This window comes from Tachysurus fulvidraco, chromosome 19 (assembly GCF_022655615.1).
Source record: "Tachysurus fulvidraco isolate hzauxx_2018 chromosome 19, HZAU_PFXX_2.0, whole genome shotgun sequence".
NCBI lineage: Eukaryota > Metazoa > Chordata > Actinopteri > Siluriformes > Bagridae > Tachysurus > Tachysurus fulvidraco.
Window position 1 is genome coordinate 15,644,305 of NC_062536.1, and position 14,737 is coordinate 15,659,041.

Genomic DNA, 14,737 nt, shown 5'->3' on the forward strand with positions numbered 1-14,737 from the left:
GGCCTGGACAGTAAAAAATAGTTTTTGTGGATAATTTATTTTATAGTTTGTTAGTTCTGGAAGACATGGTTTTGATTAATATAAACTAGTAGAGTTTAAGTAAGGTAAATGCCCCCTAAATACATCTCCAACCCAAAGGGGCATGCCTTGCCCTACAGCAGTAATCCATACACATTTCCCTTTCAGAGATGGTTCCATGAATCAGCCACCATTCTGACATCTCTGAGCAAAAATTTATAATATATTGACTTGAAAGGGTTTCCTGAAGAGTTCCTTCTTGGAACCTTAGAGTTTTCTGCATTAAACCACAGGGTGCCAGGTTAAACCTATTTTCATCGTGTTATATTCAGATAAATTATAATCTATAATGCAGAAATGACTAATAGTTTCGTAAACAAAAAAAAGACACTTAAAAATCCACCCGGAATAGCTTGCTCATTAAATTACTGAGATCTTCAATGGCATGCGATAGTTTGTTTCATCTTTACTGTGGTTAGCATTTTCCAACATAACCCACACTGCCATTTTATTAGATGTAGATAATGGTGCAGTGGAGTTTTACCTCTCTTTTGCTCTACTTTAAGGGACTGATGGAGTAGTGCTTTAGTTGTTCAGTCTGCAAGTGTTTGCTCTGAGACAGAGCCGTGCAACCACCAACTTCCCAGGGAAAAAATACACTAAATCAACAAACTAGCATAAAAATATTCCAGAATAAATATATTTAATTCATTTCAGGTTGGAATTTTCCTTCAAGTTTTTCCATGCACATGTAGTGCTCCAAGACATACAAAACAAAAGTTTCATTCTGTTTAATTAGATTTCTTCTTTGGTCATAGTTCTCTCAATCCAGGACCAGAACCTGGAAAGATTAGTAAAAATGGCTGGTTTCTGTTGATCACAGCGCTTGAGCCCCAGTGCCATCATGCCAGCCAGATAGTACCGTTCATCCTTTTGGCACAAAAGTGGTGCCCCTGCATCGCCCTAAGAAGGGGAAAAAAAAAAAGACCCAAACAAAAATGCAGATGTTCATGTTAGAGTTTACATTGTTCATGCAGTCATTAATTCATGAATATTTATTGACAACAGTATACAAGTGTGAAGTGGCCCCTCCTGACTTCCATTCATTCTTAGCTCAGTTGAACTACAGTACCAGGCAGGATGATGAGGCAGCAGACTGTGTGCACAGGAGGGCATTAGAGCTGAAAACCTGACCCCAACCGGTCCAACAGGCTTGCTCAGATTGAGGGATCACTCGGGCCTGATACAGCACGTCAGGACTCACTTTTGCTAACATGGGCAGAAGAAAGAGGTTTTACTACAAGAGAAAACGGATACAGAGGGTATACACATTTGGAACAAATAGTGATGCTTACGTGTTGACCTTTTATATCCCCATCCTGTTGTCACACAAAATGCCTCTTGATCAAACCTCCAGTTTTCATCTGATATACAAACTGGGAATACTGAAGATCCTGGGGGAAACCCAGACATCAGATCATTAAAAAAAAACAATATGCACTCAAGCAACTGCTCCAAACACCATGGTCCAGTAGTACATCCTGTTCCAAGATAGTCCTTGGAACCAAAGGTCCAGGGGGCTTTTTATCAGGCCTGAAAGGCTCCACTTAACACACTTTTGATTTTGCCCAGGTAGAAGGAACAATTTCATGTCCAACTCCACCACCTGGTCTTTTAGTTCTGCACATTTTGGTAATCTCCCTGTCCCAACACACCAGATTCATCTAATTGGCTAATTAACAGCTCTTTCTGGATCAAAACTGACATGTTTATTCAAGGAAAGCAGCACAATTTACAGGACAGTGCTCTCTATTTCCAGGGTTGGGAACCTGTGGGCTGGGATGTGGTCTTGTACCTAGTCGAGCTGGAACACTGAGGTAGAGGAGAGCAAGATCATGTAGTGGAGGGTAGCTGCCATCATACGGCTGGCTGTAGACTGCCTTGACCGTTACACTCTGACTTCCTACAGAGTTGAGATCATGAGCGCCAAGCAGCACCATATCTCCAGCTCTGCAGAAGATGATTAAAAAATAAAAATCCAAAACAGAACCAGTTGGTTATTTAGACAAGAAAAAGTGGAGATAAATAGCTTTTTAATGCAAGTTCACTTATGCTGCTTTAGTTGGCTTACTCAGCACGACAGTGGCGCGCAGTCAGCACCCAGCGCTCGTCTACGAGGGTACCGCTGCAGTAGTGGTTTTCTTCACTTTGCAAGCTGACCTGCCAGGGCCAGGAGTGAGGACATGCCTCAGTCAGGTTTACCACCCTCAGCTCTCCGTTGGGTTCTGAGGTCTCGAAGCCTACACAGCCTTGATCGAGCTTGCAGGCTTTCACTTCGGCCTGGCCACACTTTTTCACTTGCATGGAAAACACAGCCAGAAGAAACTTATTCCTCCTTGAATAAAAGCTCACAAAATACCTAAAGCAGAGTTTATCTAGTTGTGTGGTGGTAGAACATTAAGGGCAGGCTTTTGTAACTTGCTAAAAGATATCGCAATTTTTCCAAAAGGTGTTCAGCCTTCTTGACAGGTTTACTACACTTTTATTCCACATTTAGCAACTCAACAAGATGCTTGTATTTGATGTGTCACTTCTATACTACTTGTTTGTTAGAGGTCATGGTCATGTTTTTTTAATGACAAGTATAGACTACTGTACATCTAACTAGTCCAAAACATTAAATCATTTTTTATTACGATTTGCATGATGTGTGCAAGTTTATTGCCAGCAGAAGCTAATTGTTCTAGCCATGTACATTCACCAGAAGCAGCATTGATCTCTGCTACCATCTTCCAACCTTTACTTTTCTCAAAAAGCAGTTAGTTCCCACTAACTTACTGTAAAAGGTACAAACTAAACTTCAGCAGGGAACTGAAGAAACGTCTGACCGCACACACCACTCAATTTGGATTTGTCTGTTTACAACATCATACCCAATTTCGAGAAATGTTTTGCCTTCACTAGTGATTCAGATTACTAATTTATTATCAAAACATTTTTGCTGTACACAAAGGTTCTCATTTTTATTCATCAAATCAACCATCTATGATGCGTATTCTGAGAATTCCGCAGAAGAAATAAGGGGCTTACCTGATAATTTTTTGCTTGCTGCGTCTCCCTCCACCATAAACGGGAAAGAAAGAAAAAAAGCATGAAAACAGTGGATGCAATTCTCTTTACTGAGATGCAAAACACACAAACAAAAATTACCTGGTAACATCTTCCATGTGCCAGCAGCACCAAGTTGACCTTTAAATGGAAGAAAGAGCATTGGTACATTCCACCATGAACGTGACTGTACTTTTGATTTCATTTTTCAAAGTACCATTGATGATGGAACTAATCCACTGGACGTAAAATGCAACTCTGGTGTAGACCCCGGGTCTCTTAGCACGGCCACAACCCACTCCCCAGCTAACGATTCCAGCAATTTCATACCGCTCTCCTGTGAAGCAGGACAGAGGACCCCCAGAATCCCCCTGTTCAGAAAGACAGTGATTGAGGGAGGGGGTTAAAAAAAATAAAAATAAAACCACACTAAAACACCCACCCTGGGGACAGAAATCGAAACAAAATCAGTCAAATAAACGTCAGCATGCAGCAACAAAACCTACTTGTCATGTAAAATATCCTGTACTGTACCTGACATGCATCCAAACCTCCCGTCACCTCTCCAGCACACATCATAGAGGAACGGATAACACCTCCATAAAATTGCACACAGCTATCAGGCTCCACTATGGTAATGTTGACCTCTTGAAGCTTGGTTGCACGTGGGCCACCTGGGCACAGGACAGCCGTTTACCAGTTGTAGTCCCCCCCCCCAAAAGATTCAGACGCACACAGTATCAAAAATATTAGACCACAGTGCTGCTGATTAAGCCATTTTTATTGGCTGAAAATTTTTTTGCTCACAGGAGCTCCGAGAAAAGAATAAACAGGTTTAGATTTTTAATAATTTATTTTATTTCTAAAGAAAAGTTAACACGTCAAACTAGTTGGAAAAACGTGTATAATATTGATATGGTGAGATTTTGTAGCATTTATGGAAGGAGCCTCCAGTGTCAGCAGTAATGACAGCTCAACAGAGTTTACAGTCAATTCTAAAACTTTGCAAACCATAAGTACAAACTAAAGCTAAAGACCTTGAATTAATCGCAATACATAAAAAAAGGAGTATAAACCTTCACTCAAAATGACTCAAAACCTTCACGTCAGGCCTGTGTCTGCCTGCTGCAGTGACCTTCGGGAGCAGAGATACCTACTCTCAGTAGTGGAACCCCAGCCTGTGACGGTGCATCGTTTCAGGGACGGTAGCTCTCCGCTCCAGACAGGAATGGGCCTTACACACTCGTTAAACACCAGAGGAGTCTGCAGCTTCAGCAGAGCGAGGTCATGGTGCTTGGTTATGCTATTGTAGTCCTCGTGGTTGATGATTTTAGCCACTTTGGAAGTCTGAACACAGGATGAGTAGAGATTAATCCTAAACGTCATTCATGGAACACTTTATACACGTGGTAGCTAAATCGCATACAGTGCTCGATTAGATAGATGCAAGTAGAAAAGTACAACCTAATCAACCGTGATGCCTTAGAACCAACAGGTTTTGACCCCTTTGTTACTTTGTAAACAGCCAATACTCATTGCAAAAAAGCACACTGGTCTGAATAGAGTTAAACATCAAATCATTTCATCACTTACAATTCCTTATAAATCCTACAAATGTTTAAGCAGTTGTTATGACACAATGCTAACAAACATCTGACAGACAGACTCCGACGACCCGAACACAATCACACTGCGGTAGAAGCACAATAAAGCACAAAAAGAGGAAGGCCTCTCAAATAAAAGGTATGGTTTAAACAAACCAAAAAAAACATTTAAAAGACGCCGCTTTCAAACCGTGTGAATGGAAAGTGGTATAAAATTCCACACTTATGAAGGAAGCAACCAAAAAAAAAAAAAGTCTTGTCTTGGTCTACAGAGGCATTTTATAGAGAATATCAGTAGAGCTCAGGTCATGCACTGGGACATTTGTTGAAGTACAAGTCATTTAATCGATTCTGGTCCATTATAGACAAGAACAGCTCTGACAAAATGGTTTTGAAGCTGCAATAAAACTAAATCACAAGGTGATGAAGATACACAGGTATACATACCTGTTGGCAGGACTCTGTTTGATTTTCCAGATCATGTTTCCCAGCCATCACGGTCCACAAGGATTCTTTAGAATATCTGGTCATGGAAGAAGACTATCAAAGGTTTCTCACAGACAACTAGGTAGTCAGAAATCTGAACACAATACAACATTCACACAAAAAATACAGACTCATTGACTTAACGATGAATAGAAGTTTAACAGGACACGTTAGAGTGGTGTGAATCAGAGATGTAGTCACTTGGGTCATCTATTTTGGGATAGAATTAATTGCTCAACACAGTTTTAATATAGAGCTTAGGATTGCGGATCTCATCTCTAATCTTACAAGCAGTTACGGAACCTGATACAGAATCTGATCAGATCATCTTCACATCCCTCCTGAGACAAAGTGGATCTGCAATCTATCCCAGGAACACTGGGTGAATACCAAGGTGTTAATACCACTTACACATAGGTTCACACACTACACACCTACAGGTGATTTACCTGTTAGAGGTGGGAGAAGACCAGAGATCCTTGAGGAATCCCACATCACAATATGCTTTTTGGCTAAATAAAGTTCTTATCCGCTTGCATCGAGATATTTACCGTCTGAAACAGTGGCTGGCTGTGATGATCCAGTACTCACTGATGATGGCACCACCGCACGCTGGCATGTCGGCAAAAGTCAGCGCCACCTGCCAGGGCCAGGAGTGAGGCCACGCCTCTTTACCGCCCACAATCCGTGGCTCCGCCCCCTCCTCCATTGTGAACGCCCTCACACCGGCTATTGCTTTACCACACAGTCAACATTAGACTAAACAGCACATTTACCATAAAATAAGATAATTTGCATGTGTTAATGTGATTAGTCAGATATTTACAGTTCAGTGTGTATTCATCATACCTTCTAAACTGTTCTCATTGGTACCGTTTCCTTCATAAACCTGATGTGATGTGGTTCCATCCAGAGTGGAAATCTTGCCGGCTGCAAAAGTTTGTGTGTGTGTGTAATATATATATGTGTATGAATGAAGTGAGAGAGCGTGTGTGTGCGTGTGTGTATGAAGTGATTGTGTGTGTGTGTGTGTGTGTGTGTGTGTGTGTGTGTGTGTATGAAGTGATTGTGTGTGTGTGTGTGTTTTTGTACATTTGTTTATATTTAGAATTTTACCTCCCTAAACCTTTTAGCTATAAAGGTTAACAGTAGGCTATAACTCACCAAGTCCACTGTTAAATAACGTGAAGATGAGGCATGTAACAGCAAACATCTTTAAAAATGATCCACACATCACAACACGACCACAAAAACACGGCGAGTGAGTTACAGAAACATCCAGCTTTAACACCTGAACCCAATTCTCAGCTAATTAAACCCTGACCTGCAAGCAATATTAAAAAAAGTGTATCATTTAGCCACACGATGGCAGCAGGAGCGCTAATGTAGAGGCAATATGACTCACTTGATAGATTCGATTCTTTTGGCTCCAATGAATCGTATTTAAGTTCGATTCCTTTGATTCACCAGTCAGAAAACAGAGAGCTTGTTGGACAACATGTACTACTAAGCTACATGATTTTTTTAAAGACTGATGACAAAAAATCTGTAATAATTAGTATAATATGCAATTTTGTCATTCATAGTTTTATTATTATTATTTTTTTTACATAATTTTAATAAATTAAATAATCTCTCTTGATAAGTTTCAGTATCTGCTGCATCCTGGTCAGAGCTATGATGGATGACCCTGGAAACAAATGGAGACAAATGGAGACAAATGGAGGTCAGAAAGTTATCAGACTAAATGTTATTAATTAAACCTTGCACAAAAGCCTGCCGAACTCTGACGGCATATCTTATCTCAATAAGGTTGTTTACTTCTGTGAATTTCTTGCAGATTTACATCACATGGACACAGAGCAACCACACCACCACCACCACCACCACCACCAGGCTTCATACACACGTCTTTCCTGAAGCTGTCAAACACGCCACCATCAGTCTCCAAACACTTCCCGACACTCACAATCACACACAACACACACACACACACACACACACACACACACACACACACACACACACACACACACACACACACACACACACACACACACACATTGTATTCTCCTATACATTACAGAAACCAGTTTTCACTGGTTTCTTAATTTTATTAATAATTCTGTTCATCGTCAAGAATTTAGTATCGATTAAATACATTGAACTCTTATCACACGTATACTTGCGTTACACGTTATATGTCCTACATCTCATTCCTTGTTCTTCTAGTTATTTAAAGAAACAAGTGGAAAACCCCAGTTGACTTGACCTAATATATCTAGCTCAGTCCACCATGGTGTTATTTGTAGTGTTTTGAGCTTTGAATACAGTGCAACTCTGTAGCCAGGGCACGAAGGTTATTTAGTGATCGTTCACATTGCACAAAAAACAAATCAGATATTCTGCAAATGCCATTAGGTTTGATACTCTGTGCTCCTGACACATATGTCTAGGCATACCTCCAGTGCCACAGTTAATCTTATCTATATTATACTGCAAGATAATCAGTCTACATGGAAAGCACGTTAACAGGGGAGGTTCTAGACCTTTTTAGAGTGGCTCCAGCCCCCTTGTCTGTGATCTCAGCCACCCTAAAACTATAAGTATAATTTTTACTTTCAAAAATAAAAAATTAAAATTACATTAAAATGCAGAACATGTCGATTTGAACGGAGAAGCACAGGCACGCGCAGCGTGCACGTCAGTCAGAGCTGGAGGCGTTTATCTATAACGTTAATCGGCGGAAAGCCGCAAAGACTAAATAAATACTAGATAAAAATAACATTTATTGATTTGGTCTTTGTCTTGTGAAATATATATATATATATATATATATATATATATATATATATATATATATATATATATATATATATTGTTTTATTAATGACTGCATTCATTGGACACACTGTTTGTAGAGAATGCACACATACATGAACTGATTCAAGACTGACATAATTACATCATGCATAAAATGTTGGTGTCCACTTTAGCCATTTTAAATAATACCATAACATTTGACTTACTATGTAGTCATATAATATATAATATAAAACTCTTCTCGAAATCCTAGAACCGCCCCTGCACGTTAACTAGGAAACTTCTCCTTAGGCTGCTCGTTGATCTCGGTAAACACAGGTTAATATTTTATTGTAATTGTTTTTCATTATTAACCATGAAATGATTTACAGGAAATGTTAAGAACTGAAAAACAACTTCAGTTACAAATAAATGCCAGAGGCAGAGAAACCTTCCAGCAGCCCCACAGTGACGCATGACTCAGCTTTTGCTTTAAACACAGCTGACATCTTCTCCCTTCATCCACTTTGTCCAACACAAGAAGCTGTACGCTTACCTGCTCCAGGTCTTCTTCCTTTTAAAGCTAAGAATAGCCCGACCTTTCGTGTTTATCAATTTTTTCTTCCTCAGTGAGCACTTTTTGTACATTAGAGCATTTTCTTGCATGAGTTAACTTCAACTTGATTTCCCTGGTGCGGCCTAAATTCTAATTTCATACTTCATTTCTTCAGTAAACTCCTTTATGAGAAAGTAGGAATGGGAATTATTATGTAAAATGAACAACCTTGGCATAATTTTACTTCTAACCATTTATAATGAATCAAATTCATCAGTGTCGTTTAAATCCACCTTCTTGCAATTTCCTGTGGAAATGTGCACATGTTACATTTTACTCTGTTGTCAGGTCACGTAGGCAAGAGAGTGAAATCCCAGTGAGTCGTATACAAGCCTTCAGAAATGATACGGTTTGGATTTTCTTTATTAAATAAAGGAATATAATTTCACACGGGATTTGGTAATGACATGAAACACACTGCAGTGCTGAAGCTTTTTCATGACAGCTGAAGAATATGAAGGAAATGTTCATGAAATTCTGATCACAAGTCAACATGGAGAAAACATGAGCATCAAAAAGCACTTAAACATTTGTCTTCGTTTGAAAGGCAAAATGAAAAGAGCCTGATACGTAATCATAAATCATCATCGTAAATCATATAGAGTTCTGTGATGTTTGTCGTTTTGGGCATTTCTATATTCACAAAAACTTTTGGAATAAGAAAAAAAAATGACTCATTTACTTGGGTGACATTCCTGCAACTTTACACACGTAATTCAATGTCACTCATACAATCATGGATAAAAATTGTACACAAAGCAAAACATGGGAAAAGAAAAGCTTCCCAATCTTTCTGCGTCAAGCGGAGAATGTCGTCATGTTCACAGAACACATTTCAAGAGCAATCCAGTACTGTCTGTTTGGTCCGGTCCTGTCCGGTCCGGTCCTGTCCTGTCCTGTCCGGTCCTGTCCTGTCCTGTCCAGTCTGGTCCATCTGAAGTTGCTGAACCAGAGTGAATAAAATACATGTTTTTGCAAGGGATCTTTAAGATGTTCTCACTTCTGAAAAGAGATCAGATAAAGCTAAACATAAGACGAGTCGATGTACTATATGCTGAGCTCTGTCGCACTACTGCAGCATGGATCCTTGACATTAACCCTGGATCTCCTTTTACACGGTACACCTCCTGTTTCCTTTCAGCACCATTGATTACAGCAGGCGCTTTTGAAAGTCAGCTCAGGATCTGTGTGTGTGTGTGTGTGTGTGTGTGTGTGTGTGTGTGTGTGTGTGTGTGTGTGTGTGTGTGTGTGTGTGTGTGTGTGTGGATTGACTCTGCAATCCCTCAGTAAAGTAATCTCCTGACTGTGTTTTAAAGGCTCTTCTTATCCTCCTTGTAGTTTCTTCTCCAGTCTGTCCAGCTTGGCCAGGTTCTCCTTAAGCAGCTTGGAGCCAGGAGAGAGCAGGAGAGCTCTTTGGTAGTATGTTCTTGCTGCTTTATAGTCTCCCTGCAAGAAGAGGCAAATTTGAACCAAAAATGAGTTAATTTTTAATTGGGAATAAAGACAGATTACGCTCGTAATCAGAATTTATGCTTTACACACATATTTAATCAGAATTTATGCTTTACACACATATTTAATCAGAATTTATGCTTTACACACATATTTAATCAGAATTTATGCTTACGCGCATATTTAATCAGAATTTATGCTTTATTTATGCTTTTTATTTTGTTCCTGAGAAAGCATCCAGTGTCGGAGGAATAAAATGCATGCTTTATAAATACCTTTATATGCTGTATGCCACCCATGTTCATCCAGGCTTGTGACTGGTCAGGCTTGAGTGCAACAGCGAGCTTGTAGCTCTGTAGAAGAAAAATACTCATCACCGCCAGTAACAACACAAACATGCAGTCATGCAAGCACATTCACACGCAGACACAGGCACGCGTGCTGACACTGACACAGACACGTTGACACTGACACACGCGCTGACACTGACACAGACATGCGCGCTGACACTGACACAGACACGCGCGCTGACACTGACACAGACACGCGCGCTGACACTGACACAGACATGCGCGCTGACACTGACACAGACACGCGCGCTGACACTGACACAGACACGCTGACACTGACACAGACATGCGCACTGACACTGACACAGACACGCTGACACTGACACAGACATGCGCGCTGACACTGACACAGACACGCGCGCTGACACTGACACAGACACGCTGACACTGACACGCGCGCTGACACAGACACAGACACGCGCGCTGACACAGACACAGACACGCGCGGTGACACAGAAACAGACACGCGCACTGACACTGACAGACACGCTGACACTGACACAGACACGCTGACACTGACACAGACACGCTGACACTGACACAGACACGCGCGCTGACACTGACACAGACACGCTGACACTGACACAGACACGCTGACACTGACACAGACACGCTGACACTGACACAGACACGCGTGCTGACACTGACACAGAAACAGACACGCTGACACTGACACAGACACGCTGACACTGACACAGACACGCTGACACTGACACAGACACGCTGACACTGACACAGACACGCTGACACTGACACAGACATGCTGACACTGACACAGACACGTGCGCTGACACAGACACGCGCGCTGACACAGACACGCGCGCTGACACTGACACAGACACGCTGACACTGACACAGACACGCTGACACTGACACAGACACGCTGACACTAACACAGACACGCGCACTGACACTGACACAGACACGCTGACACTGACACAGACACGCTGACACTGACACAGACACGCTGACACTAACACAGACACGCGCACTGACACTGACACAGACACGCTGACACTGACACAGACACGCTGACACTGACACAGACACGCTGACACTGACACAGACACGCGCGCTGACACTGACACAGAAACAGACATGCGCACTGACACAGACACGCTGACACTGACACAGACACGCTGAAACTGACACAGACACGCGCGCTGACACAGACACACGAACGCACGCAGACACACGCACGCAGACACACACACACGCACGCAGACACACACACACGCATGCAGACACACTCACGCACGCAGACACAGTCCTCTAACGCTTGTATCGCAGCACAAAGTAACTCTATACTGTAGAATTGTTCTCCTCTTGACCCAAAACTGTCTAACAGAATTTAATACATCTTTATTGTCAACCTCTAAACTTGATAGCAGCCTTCTGTGGCCAAAAAGAGGACCCAGAAGAGGGCCAGGAGTGCTGGATTCTGTCCAAGCACGAGCAGAACAGCCAAAAGAGCTGTATTTACAGGAAACCAGTGGGATTACCCCATCAGGCCAGCTAAAGGAGAACAGAGCCGAGGAAGTAAACATCAAGCTCCATTAAAACCCAGACAATGGGAATTCTATTACAGAGAGCCCTGTGTGGCTCCAGATAAGAGAGCAGTTATTTCTGAAGGATGAGAAGTTTAGAGAGAGAGAGAGAGAGAGAGAGAGAGAGAGAGAGCACACTAACTAACAAACTAACTAATCAACTTACTAACTAACTATCCCTCACTGAACTTCTTGTTATTCATGGAGACACGGACAGTTCAATAAAGTGAAAGAGGAACATCTGAGAAGGAGGATGAAGGGGAACTGACAGAGAGAGAAAGAGGGAGAGAGAGAGAGGGAGAGAGAGAGAGAGAGATATTGACAGAGACTGACAGACAAGAGAGAGACAGAGAAAGAGGTCAAAGCACCTCAAAGGCTCTGTCTAACTCATTCATCTCTCTGAGCTGGTTGCCTATGGAGAAATGCAGCTCTGCTTTCACTGCCATGTCCATCGGCTCCTGCTGCAGCGCTCTGTCTAAAGCATCCAATGCCTGTAACACACACAGGCACACACAGGCACACACACAGGCACACACACAGGCACACACACAGGCACACACACAGGCACACACACAGGCACACACACAGGCACACACACAGGAATTAATAAACCACAGCTGTAAAACATCTGTAAACCTTCATCCACATTCACTCACATATCACATGCGTTCCAGCTACACTGACATTAATGATGACAGACTCTTTTGATGTAAAATAATCAGAGTAAGATTTCCAGGACATTGTCTCTTAATCGGTGGCTAAGTGATTAAACAGGTCTACACAGTGCCTGTGGAACAGAGCTACACTGCACATGGAGATTTCAGCTTTCCGTGTTACCTGCATAATGCAGAAAAAATTAAGACATTCTTCTCTTTTGTTTTCTTGCGATGAAGAAACTGAGGTCGATATGTTTTTGATGATTAATAGATGGCTGAAATAACAGAATAAAACAGAATGAACCCAAGCTACTTAGAGCCTGATCTCTGGGGTTAAGGAGGATAAAGTGTGATGAAGAGTTGTCATATTAAATTCCACTCATCCAGAGAGAGAGAGACAGAGACAGAGAGTGAGAGACAGAGACAGAGACAGAGAAAGATTTTATTTCCACTTCAGGGAAAAGAGGCTAATTTCCGAAATGGAAGCTCAAACTCTGCTGCTGTAAATATTTTATATTACAGTAATGAACTTACACACACACAGAAATAGATGCACAAACACACACAGAAACACCCACAGACACACAGACATACACACACACCCACTGACACACACCCACTGACACAGACACACTGACACAGACACACTGACACAGACACACAGACATACACACACACCCACTGACACAGACACACTGACACAGACACACTGACACAGACACACAGACATATACACACATCCACTGACACAGACACACAGGCATATACACACACATACATATACATATACACACATACATATACACACATACATATACAAACATACACACACACACACACACACACACACACACACACACACACACACACACACACAGATACACACATACAGACATATACACACACAGACACACACCCACTGACACAGACATAATCACACAGACATATACACACACCCACTGACACAGACAATCACACAGACAAATATTCACACACCCACTGACTTATACACACAGACACATATACACACCCACTGACAGACATATACACACACCCACTGACTTATACACACAGACACATATACACACCCACTGACACAGACATAATCACACACCCACTGACACAGACAATCACACAGACATATATGCACACCCACTGACATATACACACAGACATAATCACACACCCACTGACACAGACATAATCACACAGACATATATGCACACCCACTGACATATACACAGACATATACACACACCCACTGACACAGACATATACACACACCCACTGACACAGACACACACACACACACCGACACAGACATATACACACACCCACTGACACAGACAATCACACACCCACTGATACAGACATATTAGCACACCCACTGACATATACCCACAGACATATACACACACCCACTGACAAACAATCACACAGACATATATGCACACCCACTGACATATACACAGACATAATCACACACCCACTGACACAGACATAATCACACACACACACCCACTGACACGGACATAATCACACACACACACACACACACACACACACACACACACACACACACACACACACACACACACACACACACACACACACACACACACACACACACACACACAGACTTATACACACACACACACACACACAGGCACACAGCCCTACCTCAGTGTGGTTTCCCTGCTTGCTGTATATAGCAGACAGCAGGCGGTAACACTCTATACAGCTGTTACTTTTCGAAATGATGCCCAAAGTCATTTTCTCGGCTTCTTTTGCACGTCCTGCCATCGCCAACACCTGAGCCTGAAGAGACAAGAAAAGAAAGAAAATGTCACCAGTGCATACGAGACGCCACAATGTGGCTCAGATGCTGATGTAAATCACATCACAGGCTCGGTAGAGACTTCGTTACATGCCAGAGCGCCTCATCTCTCTCAGAACCACAAACAGCTGCGTGGCATCACGTAATGCCTTTCCTCTTCCTAAACACCAACCACTCGGCTTTCACTGCACATCCTCTAGCAGCTTACGGCAGACTAAGTCCAGTTTGTTGCTGTTCTACAATACAGACAGGATTAAAATG

At 42.1% G+C, this 14,737-nt stretch overlaps 2 protein-coding genes and 1 long non-coding RNA gene across 7 annotated transcripts in view; 1 reads left to right on the top strand and 2 right to left on the bottom strand.

Annotated features, from left to right (window-relative positions):
* Positions 1-691: 691 nt before the first annotated feature.
* ovch1 (ovochymase 1) lies at positions 692-6,528 on the bottom strand. Its single transcript, XM_027151173.2, has 14 exons — positions 6,381-6,528; positions 6,066-6,146; positions 5,768-5,951; positions 5,178-5,253; positions 4,284-4,473; positions 3,661-3,800; positions 3,344-3,497; positions 3,229-3,267; positions 3,109-3,141; positions 2,150-2,375; positions 1,874-2,028; positions 1,374-1,472; positions 1,151-1,287; positions 692-981 (listed from the first exon to the last, which is right to left on the bottom strand). The coding sequence occupies exons 1-14, from the start codon at positions 6,448-6,450 to the stop codon at positions 814-816; spliced, it is 1,752 nt and encodes a 583-aa protein (XP_027006974.1). The 5' UTR covers positions 6,451-6,528; the 3' UTR covers positions 692-813.
* A 166-nt stretch (positions 6,529-6,694) lies between these two features.
* LOC113645529 lies at positions 6,695-7,389 on the top strand. The gene is made up of 3 exons (XR_003441249.2): positions 6,695-6,764; positions 6,863-6,942; positions 7,057-7,389. It is a non-coding gene; the product is annotated as an uncharacterized LOC113645529 (long non-coding RNA).
* Positions 7,390-8,962: 1,573 nt separating this feature from the next.
* tmtc1 (transmembrane O-mannosyltransferase targeting cadherins 1) overlaps positions 8,963-14,737 on the bottom strand; it is a 37,978-nt gene continuing 32,203 nt past the window's right edge. For 4 of the 5 annotated variants that reach the window (XM_027151529.2, XM_027151528.2, XM_027151531.2 and 1 more), the window contains 4 exons: positions 14,320-14,457; positions 12,352-12,474; positions 10,362-10,439; positions 8,963-10,080 (listed from right to left, as the gene is read on the bottom strand). In XM_027151529.2, coding sequence (XP_027007330.1) covers positions 9,958-10,080; positions 10,362-10,439; positions 12,352-12,474; positions 14,320-14,457 — 462 coding nt within the window. In that variant the 3' untranslated portion in view covers positions 8,963-9,957. The remainder of the gene's footprint in view (positions 10,081-10,361; positions 10,440-12,351; positions 12,475-14,319; positions 14,458-14,737) is intronic. The other variant, XM_027151530.2, reaches the window with a different exon arrangement.